This window comes from Lagenorhynchus albirostris, chromosome 11 (assembly GCF_949774975.1).
Source record: "Lagenorhynchus albirostris chromosome 11, mLagAlb1.1, whole genome shotgun sequence".
Taxonomy (NCBI): domain Eukaryota; kingdom Metazoa; phylum Chordata; class Mammalia; order Artiodactyla; family Delphinidae; genus Lagenorhynchus; species Lagenorhynchus albirostris.
The window spans coordinates 70012461-70038387 of record NC_083105.1 but is presented as its reverse complement, the minus strand read 5'-3'; the positions used below and the strand labels follow the sequence as shown (position 1 = coordinate 70038387).

The following is a 25927-nucleotide window of genomic DNA, read 5'->3' as shown; positions in this document are numbered from 1 at the left end:
CTACATTTCAGTTTTTCTACATCTCAGTTGTTCCAGACACCTGAAGGTGCCTGTGGTTGAAGAGGGGAGCCAGTGCTAGTAAGTCGAAGTATTACTTTATGATTACTCTTCTTACACACACATTCACTCTTCTGTTTGCACTTAATTTTCGAAGTACAGTACAGAAATTTCTATCAATGGCCCAGTTCGTACTTCAGGTCTTCAAGATTCCAGAAAAGAGATAAGTGGCAGACCAAGAAAATAAGTAAAATAAGGGTTTCAGTGGAAACTAAAACTTCTAGACCACTCAGCATGAATGTATATAATATGAATAAGTTATATTCTTTTCAGGCAATAAGAACTTCTTTCTAAAAGAAGGGTAATAAATGTTATCAACTTAGAAAAGCAAAGGTTTTTCTTCCTTTTTTAATGTTTTCACTTTGTCTACAGTCATCACTATAATTTTAGGAAAGCATTTAATAAAAATAAAACCTTTAAGTTATTGTCAACTATTTCTACTGTGTAATATAAAAGGTTTAAGAATATGTATTCTTGTATGCCTCAAATTATATCTTCACTCTTACTTATATCAAAATAAGCTAATAAACTCTGAAAAACATCCAAATGCTCTTTTTGTATAGAATTTGGCTAAAATAACCCACTATTAAAACCATAGGGTAAGTTGATGAACCAGAGCTAAAAATATACCCTAAGCCCAGGCTCTGAACCTTTTTGCATATTTTAACGTTAGGTGTATTTATGGAATTTGAGTCTGTTTCCTGGTTTGGAAGTGTATTTGAGGTAGGGTGAAATGAAGACAGCAAAAGATAACTGTGATTAATGAAAGGAAAACAAAGTATCAAAGTAGACAACTCAGCTCATTTCTCCTGTCTCATAATGCATACCATCAGGTTCTTTAATTATAGAAAGACAGCTGGTCTGGGATCAGAGCAAACATCTGATGTAAAAAATTCAGTTTAACCTACAGAACACAATTCCTTTTGGGCATCCAAGAAGGCATGGAAACCATTTTTGTTACAAAAAAAATTATGTTTCTGTAATGGGATTTTACCTATAAAGATAGTAAAGGCTCACATTTACTGAGCACAGAGTACGTGTCAGGTAGTTGTTAAGAATTTTGTATGGATTGACATTTAATCCTCCCAACAACCCTATGAGTTAGATATGATTACCATTATCCCTGTTTAATAGACGGGAAATGACCTTGAATGACTTACTCAAGCTCACTTAGGTTCTACAACAGAGATTCAGATACCAGCCATCAGTTAGCATTCTCAAATTCCATGCTAACTGTCTCCCTACTATTTAGAAAGATGACTATGCCCCGTTCAGGTAAAATCCCATCTTCTGTCAGATTTTTCTCTCTTGCAATCCATTTAAAATATATCCAGAAAGTATTTGATCATCATCATAAGACCCAGTACCTCCAAAGAGTAATTTTGACTTAAAAATTAGAATATTTTCCCTATTACAGTTAGTACTTGTAGTTTTTACTATGTCTAAAAATGAATATATATGTATATATATAAAACATTTGGAACATGTGAAAAAGAATAAAATAAGAGAAAAAAATTTTCATGTTTTAAAAGAACATACCAGTCATTTGGGGTTCCACTGAAAGTATCTTAAAAACAAATAAAATTCTTTCATTTAACAACACTAAAGAATGAGGTATATAAATGTTTTAATCACAGACTTTTACTGTATGCAATTAACTGTATTTCACAACTTGCATCTTACAAAAAAGACAGTACCATTGTGCCTGTAAAAAGTACTGCAATTAAACAGAAAATTACATTACCACATGAAACCACCAAATATCACAACTGTCAGGGTCTACAGTTTTATTTCTTTCTTCAAACGCTATCATGATGTTTTTATGTGATATTCTGTATCCAAGTTATGATTCAAAGTTCATTTATAGTTCAAAAGTCTCCTATAGGTGAATACATACTAAACAAATGGCTAAGAGAAAGCAGGAGACCCTAGAATTTAAGTACTGTGTGGTTTCTAAGTTGGATTTTTAGAAACAACAAAAAACACTTTTATTAGTTGTAAACAAAAATGCAAAATCTGTAGTCATAAAAATATTTTATTGGTAAATTTACATAATAGTAAGTGGGGCTGTAAATGCTTTTTAAATTTTAGGATATTGATAAATGCATAAACTGGCAATTGTTTCTGAAAATAGGGTACTATAATTTTTATAAGAATTGTTATATTTAATAAGAGGCCAATTAAACTGATTAAAGATTAGTTATTTCTCAGTTCTGTGCAACAGTTCCCATTTCTGTATTAATTAGATTCACACTTCTATGACCCTGGATAAGTCTGGGGCAAGGAAACAGTGATAAAACTATTAAGTTAAAGCTTTTCCAAAACTGCAGCTTTTAAAATATGACAGGTTTCTTCTCTTCTGTTTTTGCCAAATGCTTATAATTACTTGAATTTTAATGTTCTATATAATACAGAAAATACCAGTGTTCAATGACAATAGCACTAAATCTGAATTATAAAGCCAAGTAATCAATGTTTTATTGTTTACTAGTCTGCTAGTAAACATTACAATAAATGAATGTTTTGAAAGATAAGCAAAAATTCCCCCCAAAAACAGATAAAACCTAAAACATAATTCAGGAACAATAATTTAGTAAAATGTGTCAAAAACATTGGCAATGGTTCATACAAATTCTTTATTTAATAACAATCTTCCTATTTAACCACACCAAGTACCAGCAGGTGTATTTAAGAGGATAACCATTAAGAAAATTCTGTTGTAGCAACAGTTGATTAAATTGATTTTTGACTTGTATACATATAACTATTTGTTTCACAATTCTCAAATAATACATATTTAGGCAGCTTGCACTATGTTATAAAAATTTAAATTCGTTACATGCCAATAGTAGAGAATTCAAGAATTATGTGTTAGAATTCACTAAACTAAAAGTGAAAATAGACTTACCAATAACACTGCATAATGAGTAATTCAACCACATTTTCATGGCACCTTTAACTGTGGAGACCAAAATGTTAAGTCTGGAAATGTTTGGTAGGCATAGATTGCAATAAAATCTAACAAATTTCTATTTTATGTAAAATGCAAATTATGGATTGTGCATGAATATGTTTGTCATGAAAATGTGGTACTTCTTGGCATAATCTGTGTATTTGCATGGTATGACAGAAGTGACTAGGAAATTGGAGAAAATAAACTTTAATGAGATTCTCCGTTCAATGATGAGGCTTCTCCTCTGGGTGAAGATGACCTGGACATTCCCCTCTCTGTGTTATCAGAGCTGGAGCCACTCTGACTGTGTTGATCTGCAGAAGCAGCACTAGATGCGGGCGGTGACTTCGTTTTCTCCTTAAAGTCTGTAATAATGACTGTCAGATCTCCAACGGTAACTTCCAAATGTTGAGCACTACTCCGATCCACATTTTTCAATCTTGGCCTAAACACAAAAGATGATAAAATTTTAAACTAGCGTTTCTCTCTACCAACTTTCTGAGCATGTAATGCATATTAAATTAGGTAAAAATAACAAAACAAATACATCTATCTTTAAAGCTCTATATTCATGTGTAACTAGCCACAAAAATATAATTAAATGTTTGAAATCATTAACATTAATCAAGCCAATCATTCCTGAATCTTCCTCAACATGACAAAAAACTCTGGGAGTAATGTTCTCTTAAATGTGCTTTTATAGCTTTATCATAATTTTGCAGACAGCTTATCAATTTTACTAAAATAAATGTTTTAGAACAGCAGTGACATAGCTGAATCACAGAGGAAGCTGACAACAGCTAAGGTTGAGTTATATGCAGGGCTGTTACTCCACTGATGTGCACTTATGATAAGGGCGTCATGACTGTCTGTTCTGCCTGGACCCATGACCATTTTGATTGGTTAAAGCTCATGCAAATATCTGTTCAGTATTGTGAACATCACTCCTGGCTTTATGAGTGAAAAAGAAACATTTCAAACACAAATGTCTTGTAATCTAGTAAAACAAAAACAAAAAACAGAAAGTGTCCTCACACTTACACTTGTATTTGTGGCCTCTGTGTTTAATTTCTAATATACCTTCAACTAAGAAACACACTTTCATGATATAGTAAAAGAGATGAAATCTTTTATTTCTACTTTATATACTTTATATATTGATGTTAAAAGACAATATTAAATGGTTAATTTTATTACTTCAAAAGTGCCATTAAAACACTCTAAATTTACCTGGTTTTCTTATGACTGTTCTTTTTGCTAGTTGTTTCCTTTTCACTTTTTTCTTTTTCTACTTTATCTTTTTTCTCTTTCTTTGACTGTGTAGGGGGCACAAACTGCTGAGTAACCTGCTGTGCAACCAACTGGGAGACAGGCCGAGGTTTCCTGTGTGCATGTTAAAAAGAAAGTTTTTTTTATTACTATAATTTAAGAATGTATTTTTTATGAGAGAATAGCTCAAATTATGAGAATAGATATATGATTTCACATATAAAAATTTCTCATATGTAAGGTAATTCAGATGTGCAATTTAACAGATATATATATACACACACATACATTACTGTTTTTCCTATCCAACAAAAATAGAACTATAATAACAGTTAAAAGTTATAGCCCAAGATATATAGTCAAACCATTAAAATGTAACTGTTACATAAATCGACACGAAAATTATTAAAAATGTATATCAAACTGTGCTTATGGGGAAGCACACATAAACATGAATTTTTAAAATTAAACTTGAAAGTTCACACTGAAATAAAATCTAAATTTATCCCTCTTCTCTCAGAGAAGGAAATACCTCACCATCTGTTACAATGGCTATTCTTTTCTTTAAAATCTTTCATTTATTCACTGAATAAATATTTAAGTGTCAAAATTTCTCACTTACTGCTTAAATCTTTGAGGTTCCTTATGTATCCAGCCACAATTTCACTGTGGTTTTTTGACCTTGGAGATCTGTCCAGTGCTTTGAGACTTGCCTAACTTACTCACTTACTCATTAGAAAATATTGAGAACCTACTGCAGAAACTGTACCGAGACAGATGAAATGTTGCCTGACTACAATCTTTGGTACCAGTTGTCACTTTTGGTACAAGTTGTCACTCTATTAGCCCAGGGTCAAGGATGCCTCCAGCTTTACGGTAGAACGTGGGCAGCTGAGGTCAAGATTCAAAGTAAATGGTCTCTAAGTTCTTAAAATGAGAGAGAAAAAGACAATTGAGGAGGGAAAAAAGGTGGGAAGGAAAAAGCAAGGAAGAATAAGATAAAAATACATTAAAAAAACACATTTTAACAGATGGTCTATAAACAACAGTAATCTATTGCCTGGAAAATCCTGACCCTATTCTGGTCAGTAGGGTTATTAAAAAATCTTTTCCTTTGTTTCTCTAAAGCAAGACAAAATAGAAACCAAAGAGAAAATACTGCATAATCTAGGATTCAAAGCTGCAAGGAGGAATCCTTTGAAGGAGGAAATAGGAAACGCAGTATATAAAACATCTTAATAGATGGGTAATGAATTTTGTTTAGAACCTACAGAGTCTGAAGTACAGGAAGGATATCCAGGAAAGATGTCCAACACACAATTTAAAAAGCAGGACTGACACATATACCAGGGTCAATGATGTAAATTAAGAGTTACACAAATGAAAATGATATTGAAAGCATGGTAATTAATGGCTGAGCTTGTTAAGGAAATGAACTTTAAAAAAAAAAAGGACTAAAGTAGTGATTCTCAAATTTAAGGTACATCAGGATTACTGGGAAGTCTTGTTTAGCTTGCTTAGCTCTGCTCCCAGGGTTCTTATTTAGTAGGCCTCGGGGTGGAGCCTAAAATTTGCATTTCTAAATAGCTTCCAAGTTAAGGGGAAGCCTCTGGTCCAGCCACCACACTGAGCAGAGAAGCTTGAAGAAGTGCAATATATTGATACTACTGCAGCATAAAGTTTGAGATGGAGAGCAGGGAGTGGCAGAGAAAAAAAAAAAAGGTTGGACAGATAGGAAGGAACCCGACAATGAAAAGCGAAGGAGTCTGATTTACCTTTAAAAGACAGCAGATCACTGAAGAAATTCAGACTTCAATTTTACAAAGATTACTGGCAGCAATCTGGAGGGGAAAGGTACTACAGAGGCAGGGAAAGCTACTTTAATAGACCAGGTAAAAATAAAAAGGGCTTGAACTAAAAGGAAGCGGCAGTGGGCTTATTTAGAGACAGGTTGAAGAAGCAGAATCAAGGGGACGTGGTGACAAATTAAACGTGCCTTTCTCACTTCTCAACCAAAAAATATTCCTTTAGCAAAACATACAGAAATTCTTGTTTGTCCTCATGTAACCAACGTTCTGTGGATGAAATCAAACAAAAAATAAAGTCTTAGATGTTGATAAATGCTATGGAAAAAAAAATAAAGGAACACAGGGAGTGTTAAGGAAGGAGTTACTGTCTGTTTCCTCATCTAGGATATACACTCCACAAGGAAAGGGATGGTTTCAGGTTTATACATCACTGGATAACTAGTACCTAGCATGGTACTGAAAAAATACTAGATATTTAATATTTGTTGAAAAATGAATGAATGATAAAATCAGGCTTAATGAGGAATGAAGATGTTTTAAAAGACAAGGAATACTGTCTCGATGCTTACTCACGGGCCAGGATCAACCACTCACTACACAGACGTAAACAAGTAGTGAAAAGTAAGAGCAGCAAGAATTAATTCCTCTTTTAATTATGCCGGAATATGGAAAGAGAAAGAAAGTACAAAGGTGTGACAGGTTGTGAAAAGGTTTGGTTAGACTAGTGCCTGGTGAACAGTGAGTCACCTAAAATTAAGAGTCACTCCAAGCTATACAATGGAATTGAGGGGTAGTCATCATTTGTCTCCTAAGGTATTATGGGTCTCTGAATCTCTTCCTGCCATAACAAATGAAAGTTTGACAACATCCTTTATTATAGTTTGTACTGTTGCTCCCTTCGTCCCAAAATTTAATGCAAAATGAATTTATAAAAATGTTAAACTAAATTACAAGAAAATTGTGAACATTAAATTTACATTCTAGAGTAGAAATCCTGAAGTTCCTAGCAATCAATAAATTGACATTATTGAGAGACCATTATCACTAACTTAAGATATATAATAATTTATATTCTCTTTATTTAGTGCTGCCTTTTTTAAGTAAAATTGAATATTCTTCTAAGTTTTTCCGGATTCATTAATAACCTCAGTACTCGGTGCTGTTTTTCCCATAAGATGTAACTGTCTCAATCATGGATTCTCTGATCATGAAGCTTTTCAGGAATATAACGATTGTGCTGTGGTTAGGTACAGAATATTTTTATAACATTATCAATCACTCCCCCACCCCTCCAGCATTTGTCTCCAAGTTGGTGTCCATCAATTATGTGACACAGTTCCTCAATCACTCCCACTTTTATGTGAGAGAAGGGATAATCCTAATTCCCCAGCTTCATGGATCTTACAACTGCTGCCACGTCTTTTTCATATTTAACAGGTTTTCTCTCTCCAGAATCTTCCTAGAATCATTTTCCCTTTTCATATGGCTCATAAATCTGAAAATGAGGGAACGCCCTGGTGGTGCAGTGGTTAAGAATCCACCTGCCAATGCAGGGGACATGGGTTCAATCCCTGGCCCGGGGAAGATCCTACATGCTACGGAGCAACTAAGCCTGTGCACCACAACTACTGAGTCTGTGCTCTAGAGGCCACGAGCCACAACTGCTGAGCCCATGTGCCACAACTACTGAAGCCCACGCAGAGCTGGGCTGTGCTTTGCAACAAGAGAAGCCACCGCAATGAGAAGCCCGTGCACCGCAGCAAAGAGCAGCCCCCGCTCACCGCAACTAGAGGAAGCCTGCGTGTAGCAACGAAGACCCGATGCAGCCAAAAATTAAAAAAAAAAAAAAAATCTGAAAATGAAAGCATATCAGTACAGCACGATTTGCTCCATGAAACCATGAGGAGAGTTAAATAAACTAACATTTTTTAAAGATTGATTTATTTAGTTATTTTTGGCTGCATTGGGTCTTCGTTGCTACATGGGGGCTTTCTCTAGGTGCAGCGAGTGGGGGCTACTCTTCATTGCAGTGCACAGTGCAGGCTTCTCATTGTGGTGGCTTCTCGTTGTAGAGTGCCGGCTCTAGGTGCACAGGCTTCAGCAGTTGCAGCACGTAGGCTCAGTAGTTGCGGCATGTGGGCCCTAGAGCACAGGCTCAGTAGTTGTGGCGCACGGGCTTAGTTGCTCCACAGCATGTGGGTTCTTCCCGGACCAGGGCTCGAACCCGTATCCCCTGCATTGGCAGGCAGATTCTTAACCACTGTCCCACCTGGGAAGTCCCTAAATTAACATTTTAAAACAAGTTATGAATCTAGAATTCTTCTAAGTGTTATATTCTCAGTGGTAAGAACAAAATACTCAGTAAATGTATACTCTCTTACAAGGTAAAAACCAATAAAGAAAGAACAATTAGCTGACCTGGTCAGGTGAGAGACTGCGGTCAGGAGACAAATTAGAAGACCACCACTTCATACTAGAAACGATGGTGCTGGTCATGCTGGGTTTGTGGATTTTATAAAATTTAAGCAAAGGTGTCCCTGGGGCAAGTGGAAATGTGAGACTAGTGTTCTGATAAGCAACCAGTAATTTCTGTACGTGGCATTGTCTGTGGTTGATTTTGTTAGTTTCTAATCACCAACAAATTTTCTATAGTAGTTCTCTTCTGCCTCAAGAAAAATATTATTTTTGTTTTTCAGTAGTTGTTATGTCTTTCTCTCTCTTTTTATCCTAACTTTTCCTAAATGTGTAGTAATTCATTCTTTTTTCACTTAAGATAATGACTTTGCTCCTCTCTTCTAGGATTATTTGATCTGGTTCAACTTTGGGAGAAAAGAAGCACAAAATATGTGTTTCCACGCAGCTTAACTATTGAAATAAAGTTCTCTGCTGCTCTCTAACGGCCTGAATGAGTTTTAAAGATTCTTCAACGAAGGCAGGAGGAACACAGCTTATGATGATCTTTGTACCCTATCATAAAGTGACTCAACTTCACCATGCTCTATTAAAAAGAAAGCCCTCCTAGCTCTAGGGATCTTAAAAAAGTTTAACTATGATCCTTTTTCTACTTAGTGAGAAAAATCTAGAGGATAGTAGGGAATTTTAGAGGTGGGAGATAGTTAACTTAGGATATAAGGGGCAGGGTATTATTTACAAGGTGTGCCTTTTTTATGTTCAGCGATTTATCATTCATGATTTTGACAGTACACCTACAATGCTAAAGGTTCTGTGATAAGGAGGACAAAAAGGTCATCCAGTGCTATCCAGACATATCCCAACTGCACTCTATTGTCATCTACTTGTTCACATACGTCATTATTAGCTGTAACTTGTAAAATATGATGTTCCAAAATTTTGAGATCCCTATGTGTCCCTATGTATCCTTCATAAATAGCTCAAACAGACTGTCTGTGTAAAGTCTGGCAGGTCTGTTGACTTACTGTGACATGAAAAAAGGGGGGGAACATTTCAACAACCGTTTACGGATAACTATTATTCATCAGATATAGTTTCTAACTATGTGTCTGCCCTCCACCCCACAACAAAAATCCTGTATGCTAAATACTATAAGAAAAATGTTTTAAGCTTGATTAACCTCATCACAACAATTTAGCTTTGTCAAGTTGGACAGGCAAAACAAATACGATATAAAACCATTGTTGATTCTTTTCTAAAGGAGGCAGCATTATTCATAGCTCAGAAAGAGGCAATCTGCTTCCCAACACTAAAATATATATAGTAAATTGAAGCAGTATAAATCTCAATGAGTTAAAAGGCTGAACTTAACCCAAACCTGTTGTGAGTCTGCTAATACACTGCTAACAAAAGTCCAAAAATCTAACCAAGGATTTTTTTTAAAAATCCTTTTTTTATAAGTAAGCCCCCTGTTTGACAAATGTATTACACACTTAACACGTGTCAGGCACTACCTAAGGTGCCGGAGACTCACCATGAACAAAACAGACACAGTCCTCGCCCTCACAGTTTGTTTAGTGCATGGGATAGAAGCCACACAAAAGGAAACTAACTAAATAAATTTTGTCAGAAGCCCTAATAAGGAAAAAACGGTGTGCTGTGATTTTAAAAATTAGAGGACTTACTACAGGGTGGAAAGCACTTTAGTTCATGTTTAGTTCATCACCATGGGCTGCCACCCCCCTTTTTAAGTCATTTTATGAATAATTTACAGAAATAAGAAACAAAGGAACAATTAATATTAAAAATTTTAATAAGACTTTAGAGTGTAGTTAAACCCAATTTTTTATTCCATTTGAAGGTATATAGACCTGATATAGATTAATGTAACTAATTCCCCATCAGCTGTTAAGCCTAATCCTAGGAACATATCTAATCTTGTAAACAGTGAGTGATTCCTGATTTCAAATACATCTCTAATAGACTTTGGCTTATCTTTACTTCCACTTCTTGCACTTGCATTGTCAAAACACTTTACTTTGAAAACCCTGATGGCTCACAATTTTTTGAAAAGGGGACAGCCATTCCTTGTTCCAAAATTATCAAACATTGCCATTTCTAGACTAGGTATACATCCCTACCCTTCAGCATCTGTCCACTTATGAATCGTATCAAATAAATTTTGATGCCAAATATCAGTGAAGATGAAAGAAATCCATCACTTGTCCTAATCCTAGGATAAAACAAAGATGGTTCAGGTTCACGGTCACAAAATACTGCATGATAAAGTCCTTTCTGTTGAATGACTGTTCACCTCATGAGAAACCATACTCGCTTCTTAAGTCCTTAAAGATACATTATTCACATAATGATTCTTGGCTTTGCGGAAAAATTCGTCCAGGATATTCTCATTTGAAGGCTCAGAGAGCTCTAGCACCATGCAGCCTACAAAGCGTTAACAAGCATGAAGGGCTGTAAGTTACTCAGCGTGAATTCCCTGGATTTCTCCCCAGGCCCTGGGAAGTGCTTTCTATGGACTGGCCTGCTCAATGTATCTTCCCTTCCCAGGATTTCTGAGGTAGATCTTATCTGATAGATCCGTTTTTGAGATTTTGTGATGAATCATCAGAAGGAAAGGAAGTTAGGAAGAAACCGATGAAACAGGGTTTGCTTTGTTGTGGGGCCTGAAGAGGTGTGAGAGGAGTGTGACTTGGGGGCCAAAATCCTCTGGGAGGGCAGAGGTGGAAGAGGGAAAATGATGGCCAAAACATGTTGCTGCTGCTACGTGACTTTTTTCAACAGCTTCGAGAAATACAAATAAAGGATCTGCTACTTTATTTTGAAATGGTAAAAAAAAAAAAAGAGTGAATTAATCTACAAAATAAATTAATGAGCTTTAGTGGTCGTCTTTCTTCTGTGCACGTTAATATTTGGTGCATAGGACACTTTTATTTGACGGGTTATTTAATATTTTAAAAAGAAATGTGCATCACATATCTGTGGAACCCCTGCAGCAGCTCTGCAAACTCGTGGTCTTCTACACTCTTCTGCAATGCTGTTGATCTTTTTATGGCTGTGTTCTATTTCCCCAACTGGACTCTAACCCCTGCGTGGGAAAAGATCACATCTTGCCTGTTTCTGTATCCCCAACACCTAGTACAGTAGATCTTACATGTATTAGATACTCAATAAATGTCTCTTAATATTAACAATTATAAATACCAGTTAAATATGATGCATAAATACAACTATAAATCAATTGTGTAAAACACTGATTTAACTAGGCGCCAACTTTCAAGGATTCACTGTCTTGAAGAAATTGCTGATGTCATTTTGCTTTTGAGCCATTTACTTCCTTTTTCATGAAAATGGAATGAAGGGCTTAAGGTACACTGCTTTCCATAAAAACTGATTACTGAATCAAAGGATAAAAGAGGCCTTTCTAAGTGGTTTTCCCCACCTCCAAACAATGAAATAATCTACTCTGATAAAACCAGCACTATCTGACTTACCAGCAAAACTCAAATGTTACCTACACTGATGATACTCAAATGCTTTCTCTGTTATTGTTTCTGCAGTAGAATCACCATGCAAATAAAATCTTACAAGGAATCTCAGTGTATAAAACGGAAAACAAACTAACTTCTATTGAAGCTGATGTGGAGACATCTGCTTCAGCCCCCATCCACTCAGTGCTCATCCTTGCATCTCCCAGTTAGCCCTGAGGTGTGGCTCTGAGAAAAACAATTCAAAATCTGCTGATCCAAGGTATTCACACTAAAATAATGAAATTTACACCTCAGGTTCAATGCACTCTTTCTGGTCACTTGCCTTAGTTTGCTTATAGAATGCAGTAAATAGTATCCTTCAACAGTTTAAGAATCTATGTTGAGTATTTTGAAGAGTTCTTACTCCAAGGTCTACATACATTTAATTTTCAACATCAAACACTTCCGCAGACGCCCAGGACAAAATTTTCCCTAAACTCCTGGGAGGTGGTGGCAGGAGAGACTTGATTCCTTGGCAGCTACAGAGATACTTTCTGGTAAGTACAGACAAAATAGATGACTACATCAGCTTTATACAAACTAGGTTAGAGTGCTCAGCAATTAAGTCTCTGAAAAATCCCTCAAATCATTAAACAACATCACAGTCCACTCATTTGAAAGACTAAGGACATGCTCCAGAGCTACAAACAGGTCATACTCAACTTTTCCTTCCCCTTAGCCAAAGAAGAATCAAGTCCTTTCACTTCTTCTTCCATATGACTGGAACAGTTCCCCTCATCATTCCCAGGAGCACTGCTCTCGCCTAACCCGACAGCCACCTCTGCGCTACCTCACTTGCCTCCTTCCCTCCAATCCAGGGTTACTCTTCCTTACATTCATTTATTTAACAAACATTTACTAAGCACTTACTATGTTCAAACTACTGTTCTAAGCACTGAGGAGAGAGTACTGAACAAAACTTTCATTGTGCTTTGTTTATTTATTATGGGGTGACCTTGATTCTTATTTCAGAGAAAGTAGAAGCTATTCAATTAACATTTCTACAAGCTGCCATCCGTGCCCACATACTCTAACTTCCCTCTCCGTATTCCTATTTAAGGCCATGACTCTATCTGCCAACTGGATCCCTTCTCCAGGACACCACTCCTGCTACTGACCTCTTGCTCTCCTGCTCCAACCATATTTCCTTCTCTAAGTTATTCCTGTCAGCATACAAACACATTATGATAGTTCTTACCTTAAAAAGAAAAAAAAAGAAAACCCATCCCTACTTCCACATCCCCTTCTAGCCACTGCCCCATTTCTTTGTTCTCTTTTCCACAATAAGCATCAAATGATTTGTCTATACTTACTTTCCTCCCTTCTTTCATGGGCTCACCTCAATCAGGTTTTTGCCCTGACTGGACATTCTACCAAAAGTATTTCTTTCAAGGTCATCAACAATCACTTTACCATATCCATTAGTCAACTGTAACTCACATCTCGCTCGGTCTTTTCAAGCCATATTTTACAGAGTTTATCATGCTTTCCCTCCTGCAAAACTATCTTCACAAGCCTCTAGAACACCACACTCTTTCGTTTTTCTCCTGCCTCACCAGCTTTCTTTTTCTTTTTTTTTTTTAATTTATTTTTGGCCGCGTTGGGTCTGCATTGCTGTGTGCAGGCTTTCTCTAGTTGTGGTGAGCGGGGGCTACTCTTCCTTGCAGTACGCGGGCTTCTCATTGTGGTGGCTTCTCTTGTTGCGGAGCACCGGCTCTAGGCACATGGGCTTCAGTAGTTACAGCATGCGGGCTCAGTAGTTATGGCGCGCAGGCTTCAGTAGTTGTGGCGTGCAGGCTCAGTAGTTGTGGCTAGCAGGTTCTAGAGCACAGGCTCAATAGTTGTGGCTCATGAGCTTAGTTGCTCTGTGGCATGTGGGATCTTCCCGGGCCAAGGATCAAACCCATGTCCCCTGCACTGGCAGGTGGATTCTTAACCACTGCGTCACCAGCGAAGTCCCACCTGCTATTCTTTTACAGTCTTATTTACTGGTTCCTTCCTCTCCTTCCCAATTTCTAAACTTTGGAGGGGCCAGGACTTAATCTTCAGGTATCTCTTTTATCTACACTAACCCTCTAGGATGGGCTACTCAAAGTATGGTCCATCAGTCCAACTCCCAGTTATCAGTACCTGGGAGCCTCGTAGAAATACAAATTCTCAGAACTTGCCCCAACTACGGGTATTTTTACGCAAGCAAAAGCTTGAGAAATGGCTGTGCTAGGTGATCTCATTCAATCCTTGGCTTTAAATACCATCTGTACAATGGTTCTCAGCCCTGGCTCCACGTTAGAATTAACCTGCGTTGCTTTTTAAAAATAATTACACCTAGGGGGCTTCCCTGGTGGCGCAGTGGTTAAGAGTCCGCCTGCCGATGCAGGGGACACGGGTTCGTGCCCCGGTCCAGGAAGATCCCACATGCCGCAGAGTGGCTGGGCCCGTGAGCCATGGCCACTGAGCCTGCGCGTCTGGAGCCTGTGCTCCGCAACGGGAGAAGCCACAACAGTGAGAGGCCCGCGTACCGCAAAAAAAATAATAATAATAATTACACCTAGGAAAAAAGAACTTAAATTTTGCTAAACCTTACAAACTAGATATTTAAACTGAAATTAATAAACTGAACATTAATTTTAATAATGAAAATAGTGTCTGAATAATCTTTTCTGGGCATAAAAGTTTTCCTCAAGGACATACATACACTCACACACACACACACAAAACCCCTCATGTTGAAACATATGAAAAAATGTGATCCACACGACCCAGCTATTCCACTCTAAGGTATTTATCCAGAGAAGGAAATACATGACTACACAAAGACTTGTACACAAATGTTCACAGCAGCTTTATCTGTAGTGGCCCCAAACTGAAAACAACCCGAATGTTCATCAACAGCTGAATAAAGAAGTTCATACAATGGAATACTACTCAGCAACAGAAAGGAATCAAGTACTGATACATGCAACAACATAGGCGAGTATCAAAACAATTATGCTTAAAGAAGCCACATAGAAGAGTACACACTGTAAGATTTCATTTATAGAATTCTAGAAAATGCAAACTAATCTACACAGAAAGCAGATCAGTAGTTGCCTAGTGACTGAAGATGGGAGGGAGGTAGGGATAGTAGGGAAGAACTGAAAAGGGGTACAAAGAAACTTCTGGTGATGATGGGTATGTTCAATACCTTAATTGTGGTGATGGTTTCACAGATGTATTCATCTGTCAAAACTTATCAAATTGTACACTTTGTGCGTAGTGTATCGTATGTCAATAATACCTCAATAAAAGCTGTTTAAAAAAATGTTTAACCTAACCACTAATCAAATTAAAACAGAAATACCTGAGCCCCACTCCCAGGTTAAACAAGAATATACAGGGGTGGGACCAGGCTCAGAAATTTTTTGAAAATTCCCAAGCTGATTATAAAGTGTAACCAAGGTTGAAAATTACTGATCTATATGATACTCCAAAAGTTGCATCACCAGCCCCAGCGTCTCCCCCGAAACTCCAGACTTATATAACCAACTGCCTACTTACATCTTCATCTGGATATTCAGTAGCAACTCAAACTAGCTTATAATTTTGATTGCTCCCTCCTCCCATTCTTCCATTCTTTGACAGTCTTCCTATCTTAATAAATAGCACTCCATTTTTTCAGTTGCTTTGACCAAACACTTAAGACACAATATTTCATTCCCCACTTTCTCTCACACCCACATCTAATTCACCAGCAATTTCTGTCCACTCTACCTTCAAAATACATCTAGGATTGGATGATTTTACACTACTCCCACTGATAACCACCCTTGCAATAGTTATGAAGATAACTAATGTCCCTGACTCCTCAACTGTTTTGCTACAGACTATTCTCCCACAAAGCAGCCAGTTGATCCTTCTAGATATAAATCAAATTATACCACTCCTCTCCTAAAACAATTCAATGGGTTCCTCCTCCCCACCCAAACACCTTCCCTAGTTATACTCTGGCAACCAGAGTATATGGCAACTGAGAAGAAAATCCAAAATTCTTGCTCTAGACTGCAGCCCCACATGATTTGAGTCCCTCTTCCTACCTCATCTCCTATACTCCCCCCTCTGGAACCCTCTGTTCCTGCAGTCTTAGTTGGCTAGGGCTGCCATAACAAGATACTGTAGAGTGGGTGGCTGAAAGAACAGAAATTTATTTTCTCACAGTTCTGAAGACTAGAAAGTCCAACATCAAGGTATGTCAGTGTTCAGCTTCTGGTGAGTGCTCTCCTTCTGGCTTGCAGAAGGCCTCCTTACTGTTCCTCACATGGCAGACAGAGGGAGAGAGATCTTTTTCCTCTTCTTAAAAGGCCACCAATCCTATCCCATTAGGACCTTATCCTTATGACCTCATTTAACCTGCATTGCCTCCTAAAAGCCCTATCTCTAAATACAGTCACACTGGGGATTAAGGCTTCAATATACAACGGGAGGTGATGGGGGGCAGTGTGTGTGTGTGTGTGTGTGTGTGTGCACAATGTAGTCCACAGCACCCAACCTCACTGGCCTGTGCCTGCCTGGGCGTTTCCCCTGTGATCTCCTCTGCCTACTCACTCCCTCGCTTCTTCCACGTCTCTGTACACATGCCAACAGTTAGGGAAGTCCCTCCTAACCTGACATAAAATAGCACTCTCCTCTCCAACTCTACTCCCCTTCTCTGCCTATTCCTGTCTCCCTCATTATGTTTTATTTTCTTCAAAGCATTTGTTTTTACTTACCAAATTACGCATTATTAGTTTATTGCCTGTCTTCCTTACCAAAAAAGAATACAAGCTGCCTTCCACCCCCATAAGTGTAAACAGGCACCTTTTTCCTGTTTTATTTTGTTCAACGCTGTTTGCCCTCTTCCTGTGGCATAAAAACAAAACACATCCTAATGTGCTTTTAATGGATGGGTGAATATGAAACCCTCCTACTCAAAAATTTCCAGGGACCTTAGGTGATCCTACAGCAGTTTCCCAACCCTGGCTGCACATCAGCATCACAGGAAGTCTTTTAAAAAGTACAATACTTGGGCCCCACCCAGACCAACTGAATAAAATTCTCCAGGAGTATTTACCTGGAGATAAAAATACTTGAAAACTCTCCAGGTATTTTTCAAAGCTCCTCAATTGCTCTTGTGCAGCTACTGGCCTACAGAATAAGATCCAAGTGCTAGCTAAACTGTCAGATTTCTCCAAGTCAGACCCTAGGATCTGTCAAGTGAAGCAAATTACTGCATTTCACCTTGTAATACTTTCCTAATGTACCTAATGTACTTTCCTAATGTACTTTCCTAATGTACCCTAATGTAACACTTTCCTAATGTACCTAATGATCCCATCTCTTCCAAATCGCATTCTTTATCTACTCTAGCCTATATTCATCTCTCCCCTCTCTGAAACCCTACAGCACATGTGGACTGTTTCTGATAACCATAGTAAATACATATATACCATGAAGTATAGCTTAGTCCCATTTTAAACTACTTATATGTATATTTTTAATCCCCCACATATGCTACGCACATACTGGACACAATAAATACATGTTGAATAAAGAAAGTTTGTTCCTAAAATTATTTCCCTTTTCAATTTGTACTAAACCTGAGAAAGGGTGCATGCTTGAATCTTTCCATTAAGAGCCACTTAAATCAGTGGTCCCAAACCCTGACGACCTGAGGAGCTTTTAAGAAACTATATCTTTGGGCTTCCCTGGTGGCGCAGTGGTTGAGAGTCCGCCTGCCGATGCAGGGGACACGGGTTTGTGCCCCGGTCCGGGAGGATCCCACATGCCGCAGAGCAGCTGGGCCCGTGGGCCATGGCCGCTGAGCCTGCGCGTCCGGAGCCTGTGCTCCGCGGCGGGAGAGGCTGCAGCAGCGAGAGGCCCATGTACCGCAAAAAAAAAAAAAGAAAAGAAAAAAGAAACTATATCCTTGTCTGGACCCCACCTTTAGGAGTTGTGATTTATTTAGCCTGGGATAGAGCCCAGCTATCCTTTTGTATTGATAGCTTGGTTTTTCAGTTTCTAAGGCGTTTCCAATGTGCAGGACAGCTGAGAACCAATGACTGAAATGCATCAAATTCGGAAGCTCTACCTTTTCTAAATATAGGGATTTGGCAGCATTAAAAAGATGTTAAGTTACAGTCTGTAGAAAATAGCACTCATATTTTCCAAGCCTTTCTTTTATGATATTGATGAACTCGTACTGTACTTACTGATCAAAATGTCTATTTTAAGCTAAAACAAGTCTTATCCAGAGATTAATTTTCTGTTTTATGGTCCAGCTTCCCTTCTAGTAATCTGTATTTAGGGAGGACTTACTAGTACAAGCAATTTTTCTTAAGTTTCTCTTCTTTTCTTCATTCATTTACTCATTCATGAAATGTTTATTGTGGCAGGCAGCCTTCTTCTAAGATGTCCCCAATAATCTCACCCCCTGGTATTCCTGTTCTTGTCTCATGTTCCTGGGAGTGACTGGACCTTATTAAGTGCCTCTAACGAATAGAATATAGCAAAAGTGATTGATGCCACTTCCAAAATCAGGTTACCAGAGGACTCTAGCTTCTATCTCTCTCACCTTTTCTTGCCTTGTGAGCGCCTCTGTAAAGTGGCCCACGTGACAAAGAAGCCTCTGTTCAACACCCAGTGAGGAAGTGAGGCCTGCCAACAGCCACCTGAGTAAGCATGGAAGAAATTCCTCTCCCACGAATGCCTTTAGATGACCACAGCCCGTGAGAGACCCTGAGTCAGAAGCCCCAGCTAAGCTATACCCAGATTCTTGGCCCACAGAAATGGTGAGGCAGTTTATGTTTGTTGTTTTAAGCAGCTGAATTCTGAGGTAATTTGTTATGCAGCAACAGATAACTAATATACTTATTGACACCTATTATATTCCAAGTATTGAGATGTCATCCTTCGTTACAGAAAATCTGATACCCATACTGGAGGATGGTCTCTCTGATACACCTAGCTCTCATCCACTGAATCTTTGTATGTTACATAGAGGTTATGGTACTGACTTAGCTCACCAGGGGACTACAACAAGTCACCCATCAGATTATAGCACCTTCAGTGTGGGACAAGTTGTCCTGTGCTTGAGGTTACTCAAGTAAATACTTGATTTGTTCTTCACTTAACATTCTCATACAGCTGTTCCAACTGGTATTTCTTTTCACTCCTTTGTAATGTTCACCTTTATTCTGTGCTGTCAGTTATTCTTGTTACGCAGTTTACTCTGTGTTGTCTGTCCTTACTCCTTGCTCTATTGCTTTTCCTCTGCTTCTTGGCCTGGTGTGGGTAAGACAGTGGTTTTCAGAGTCATCACCAGGCAGCAGTACTGCTCCTTTCATTTTTCTCTCTTACCTTTCACCAGCCAGACCTGTTACTTATGTAATAATCAGATCTGTGGCTGTTTTAATAACTGCTCCTGGAACAGCTCAGTGCCATGTTTTCAAAGCCTGGTTTATGTACCACCAGTGGTCCCTGTCATCTGCCTGCTCCACAGACAGCCTGGTATAATCATAAATTTAAAAGGTAAGATCAATTATGATTTTTCACTGAAAACTTGTTATTTTGTAATGTATAATCCAAACTCACAGAAGTTGTTTTAGCTCATAAAAGTAGAGATGAAAATAATTCCAGAAATGCCAGAATTCACTGAACAGGGCTTCATTAGAATACAGAATGTCAATCAGTATGACAGGTAAGTGAATCTGCAAGTATTGACGTGTATGCACAAGCACCTGGAAAAGAAAATTATGAATGGAAAGCATACTGATAAATATATAAAAACTGTTTTTGTTTTTTTTTTTAACAAACCAGCATCCTGTCACCTTTCGTGATCACAGTATAATCCTCTTTCAAATAGTGGCATGAGCATTAAAGCTTTTAAATTATTTTCAAAAATATAGTACTTTTCTGGCAAACCAAGTAAGTTTTTATAAAACAAGGGCAAAATATGCTCTTTGGTATAAAATCAATGCACTCTGTCACCAAAAACGGATAAGTCAAAAACTACAAAGGCAGCGTTCATAGTTGTACTCAATATCAAAAATATTATAAAGAGAAGCTTTTTTAAAAAAAATTCACAAAGTCAATGATAATTTAAAGGGAATAATTATTACTATTACTTGTGCATGCTAGCAGGTATTTTTGTTTCACAGTTGGAAAAAACCATAAATGTGAAAAAAATCAAGCAGTTCTTACATCATTATAGACAACCTATTTCAGAGAGAAATGATCAAGGATTTTGTTTGATTTATCACTGACATCCCAAGCTACATAAAAGTTATTTCCAATAGAGTGAAACTATATTAAAAACTGTGAACCACAATGTCAGCTGCAAAAGGTGGGTTGGGGTCAGTACTGATAGAACAGCAGTTATTTGTGTAGATATCAAGTTATAAAGGAGATTGCAGTTGACTGCCTAACTACACGTTGCTTTAGTGTTCAGTGTATAGCTGGCAATCAAAAATACACCTCCCAATTTTGATTCAATGTGATCAGAATGGTCATAAGGTTTTTTGCTATACAAAGAAAACATTATTGAATATACTGAATTTTCCACCTTAATATAAACTGTTGCAGTAAAAAGTATTTCGATTTCTTTAAAAACTTGTTAACATCTGAAATGATCATTTCTATGATTTCTAGAGATTTGCTCAAGTAGTATATGTATCTGAACAATATGTTTAAAATCTTGAATAGTATGAATATGTTGATTTAGGGTACAATACAATAAATTTAATTTTTAGTTTAAGAAAAAGCCAAATATGGTATATGGGGTTGATCACCGAGAGATTGACTTTCCCACTAAAAATAACCAGGAAGTTAATTAATATTACATTTACCACTGACTCAATTTGAAATATGCAAACTTTCAGCATTTTAATGAGACAAAGTTGATCAAGAATCTGAGAGTTCAAGAAACAGCTTAAGAAACTATCTGTAATTTTGGAGTCATGTTCAATTTTAACATCCAGATTATCTGAGCAAGCCATTGCTTGTTACCATTTCAGCAACCTATAATTGTAAGTTAGCAGAAATTAAGCAGGAAAAGAAATATACAATATGGGTAACCTGATCTATAGAGTTCAAGCTCACAAGCCCTATAGATCATCTAGTAAACAACATCTCTTTCACAGATGTGACTTATTATAAATATTAGTTTTTAAAATACTATTTTGTTTTTATTACTTTACAGTGATAATTTTTTTTTTAATTTACCAAAAACTAGTGGTATGCTTATATATCCTTTGTGTTCCAAGGATACAAAACGATTGAGATGCAGTGACATAATGTTTGAGTCTGGCTCTTAAATAAGATTACCTGGAGTCTAATCCTACTCTGATACTTACTTAAAATCTCATTTCTCATTTATAAAACCGTAACTGTGGGAAGTAAATATTGTGGGGAGTAAAAGTTGTGAGCATGAAAATACATTAACACATTGTCTTATACATAATAAGTATTAACAAAGAACAAGAATAAACTTATTTTTTTTTCTTCTTCTTTGAGGTTATTCAAACAATTGAGTATATAAAAAATCTGAGGGCTTCCCTGGTGGCGCAGTGGTTGAGAGTCCGCCTGCCGATGCAGGGGACGCGGGTTCGTGCCCCGGTCCGGGAAGATCCCACAAGCTGCGGAGCGGCTGGGCCCATGAACCATGGCCGCTAAGCCTGCGCGTCCGGAGCCTGTGCTCCGCAACGGAGAGGCCACAGCAGTGAGAGGTCAGCGTACCACAAAAAAAAAAAAATCTGAAAGCTAATATGTGAAGGTACTACTAAAATATGATTTAGGAACACATCCTTATAAGAGATTAAGTTTTTCATACTTTGTCATCTTCAAACAAAATGGCAATACTACACTATAAAATCCCAATTTGGAAAAAACTAAAAGCTATTTGGTTTATTCACTTCACCTCTGTGTTTCCCAGTTCCAGAGTTAGGTTAGATGACTGCTGCTAGCCTCCAAGACAGTCTCACATCTCTTGGCATTCATGCCCTTGAACAGGCTCCTCCTACAATGAACAGTGCTAATTTGTACCAACAGAAGGATACTGCAGAAATGGCTATAAGTGGGACTTTCGAGGCTAGGTCATAAACAACACTGTGCCTTCTATCTTGCTCACTCTTGATCACTCACTCTGGGGAAGCCAGCTGCTATGTCATCAGAACATTCATGCAAGCCTAGGGGGAAGTACACGTGGCAAGACACTGAGGCCTCCTGCCAACAACAGCCAGTGTGAGCGCACCATCTTGGAAGCAGATATTGCAGCTGAGTCAAGCCTTCAGATGACTGAAGCCTCAGTTAACATCTTAATTGCAACCTCATGATAAACCCAAGGCCAGAACTACCAAGCCAAGCTGCTCCCAAATTCCTGACTCACAGAAACTGTAAGAAAATAAATGTTTTGGAATGCTGTTACACAGAATATATAATAAATCTGTTTGCCAAAAATCCAGGTGAAAAAACAGTGGTTTCTGGTGTGGGAAAGGGGAACATGGAAGAGGGAAAGGGAGAGGAATGGGAATAGACCTAATCAAAGTGAACAGAATAAAACAATGCAAAGTGTTAAAAATGTTTTAGGCTGTTATCTCTAGGTTTCAAAGATCATTTTAATTTTCTTCTTTGTCCTTTTCTATATTTTCCACACTTTTAACAATCTATCTTACTTTTTAAAATAAAAACAGAAATATGCTTTTTAATTCTAAAAACTTTCTAAATTTCATGTGTATAATCTTATTAGGTAATAATCTACTTGAAAATAACTGAAGGTCAACTGTTGAGATCACTACTGACTTCAAAGCTTCACCTATTATTTGTGGTGAGGTGGATGAACCTAGAGTTTGTCATACAGAGTGAAGTAAGTCAGAAAGAGAAAAACAAATACCGTATGCTAACACATATACATGGAATCTAAAAAAAAAAAAAAAAGAAAAAAAATGGTCATAAAGAACCTAGGGGCAAGATGGGAATAAAGACACAGATCTACTAGGGCATGGACTTGAGGATATGGGGAGGGGGAAGGGTAAGCTGGGATGAAGTGAGAGAGTGGCATGGACATATATACACTACCAAATGTAAAATAGCTAGCTAGTGGGAAGCAGCCGCATAGCACAGGGAGATCAGCTCGGTGCTTTGTGACCACCTAGAGGGGAGGGATAGGGAGGGAGGGAGGGAGGGAGGGAGGGAGGGAGATGCAAGAGGAAAGAGATATGGGAACATATGTATAACTGATTCACTTTGTTATAAAGCAGAAACTAACACACCACTGTAAAGCAATTATACTCCAATAAAGATGTTAAAAAAAAAAAAAAGCTTCACCTATATGCAAGGCACTGTGCTTAATGTAAGAAGAGACTAAAAGATGAAGACGACATGGTTCCTAACATCATGGAGCCTCAATTTAGTAGGAGAAACTGTCAGGAAGAACTCAATAATGGCCTAGAACATGGTATATTCTCAATAAATATTTGTTGAATAAATATGAGGGGTAGGAAATACTAAAAGAGCACATCTACAATTGGGAGAGTCAGAGTGGAAAAGAAACGTGTCAGGGAAGCCTTCCTGAGGAGCTGGTAAGTAAAGTGAGCCTTACGTGTAGAGACAAAGGTGGAACGGCAAGTTGGAACCAGACTAAGCAGAGTTCTGATTGATAGAGTCAGTCGTCTGGAGTCTGGATTTTATTCTGGAGGAATAAGGAGCTATCACAAATTCAATCTATATGCTATTCTCTCTAGCATGTTTGAAATTTTACATAATGTTATAGAAATAAAAGTTTAAAAGTTGAATCTTGTTTTGAATCCTCATTGCTGACAATGCAAGGGCATCAGGGTCAGACTGGAAGCAAGGAAAATCATTAAGAAATCATTACTATAGTTGAGAGAGAGGCGGTAAGTGTCTAAAGTAGGGCTTTAGGGGCTATGTGAGAGAGCATATGTAAGGAAAATACTCAGAAGTCTATTTGGATTTGGGGGTGTCGAGACAGAGGGGAGGAGTAAACAATGACATCAAGGTTTACAACTGATGCCTAAGGGCATGATGATGCCACAATAGCAGAGACGTACTTAAAATTTGCTATTTGGCCTTACATATGTATATATGTACTAACACATACATATATACAAGTTATCTATATATTATCTGATGTTTAAATGTTACATACATTATATATTACAAAAGTTATATACAATATATAACATTTGCAGCAGATATAAGATCCTTAGAAATTTTATTCTCATTATGTTTCCTAGGTTAATATCAATATTAGATGAGATTTCATAAGTACCAACTGATGGTATACGCTACAGATAGACAGGGAAGGTAAACAAACCCACTCTAAGTATCAGAAGAAAATTACCCTAGTATAAGCACATTTTGTTGATAATTCATATACAAATAATCAGTTCAAGACAAAAAACAGGTTATATAATATATATATATCACTGTAGCATATACTTTCTAAATAATAAAAGCAGCTACATTTAATTTTGAAAATGTTAATCACAAATTGTGATCAAAATTGTCTGTTTTAATATATTATACGATGCCATACAATTTGCTTTTGTCATTTTCTTTAGATTGTTTGTTCTATTTAATTCAAGATGCCTACAATCACAGAGATCTCATTCTAATTTAAAGAATGTTCTTTTAAAGATACCTATCCTGTAATTAGAAAGATTTAAAAAATATTGAGCCCAGTAATACAAATCACTGCTAGTCTGTTTCCTTTTGATTATACTACATATTAATTTTTCAGAGGCGTAAGTAATCAACAAATGGTTATTATCTTCTGTCCGCTAACAGAAGATTTAATTCATCCTTTGTAAAGGTCTCCAAAATTTGGATTAATGACTATATATGAAGTTTAGGGCAGAATATCACATTTCTTAGAATAAAAACAGTATTCTGAATGTAAATAAATGTCCACATGTTTGCCAAGACAGATTTAGCTCTAATCAGTTAAAGTATATCACAAAATAGTAAGTGACCAACTTAAGTTGTACAGAAGTGAACTAAATTAACTTAGAATGAATGGATTATAATGATATATGCCAAAATAACTAAAAAGAGGAATTTAAGGTTTAATGATAACATCAAATATAAAGAAACATGCAACAAAAAGAGGCTTACCTAAAGTAAAAGAGGGTAGGAAAAGACTACAGAAGGAATTTCTAGTGATGAACAGAGTCCTGATTTAGGAAAGACAAATGTCCTCTACTCTCGGCATGTCTCAGCCAAACACAAGTGAACTCCCAGCTTCTCTTTCCAAAGACAATAAGGAAACCCGTTCAGGATCCTCTATCTCTAATGATCCTAAGAGATTTAAGTTAAATTTACTTTCCAAATCAGCTGAGGAAATAGTTGTAATTTTCCGTTCCATCCCATAGTTCCCCATCTGATTCATACTAGCCAAAACTTACTTTAGAACAGAGCTAAAACACAAATGTATGGTTGAAATGACAAATTTATAAACACATACAAGAAATCAACAAGCAGGCATAAATGACTACTTCAGATCTTTGCTTTTTGATAAAAGGAAAGTATAAGGAAAAATAGAAGTATATTAGGCCCAATGAGATAAATAAAAAAGAAATTTGAGAAGACAAACTTAAAATCTTACGCAAGATTACAGCAGTTAACACACACTATGTACTAATAAATGGAAGCTATGTGCAGAAATTTTTGGTGGACAAGGCCACAAATAAATTTTACTAAAAAACACTGCCACTAAGTTAATAGAGACCAACAATGACTACAAATCAACTCGGTTTTTAAAAATAACAGTAACTTTCTATAAAAGCACTTTCTTAACATAGCATTTACTAAGTTATCAACTATATTTAGCAATTCACTAGTAATAGTTCAGT

At 37.2% G+C, this 25927-nt stretch overlaps 1 protein-coding gene across 3 annotated transcripts in view; it reads right to left on the bottom strand.

Moving 5' to 3' along the window:
* Positions 1-1665: 1665 nt before the first annotated feature.
* Positions 1666-25927, bottom strand: part of YAF2 (YY1 associated factor 2) — a 65563-nt gene continuing 41301 nt past the window's right edge. For all 3 annotated transcript variants that reach the window (XM_060166531.1, XM_060166533.1, XM_060166532.1), the window contains 2 exons: positions 4241-4393; positions 1666-3455 (listed from right to left, as the gene is read on the bottom strand). In XM_060166531.1, coding sequence (XP_060022514.1) covers positions 3218-3455; positions 4241-4393 — 391 coding nt within the window. In that variant the 3' untranslated portion in view covers positions 1666-3217. The remainder of the gene's footprint in view (positions 3456-4240; positions 4394-25927) is intronic.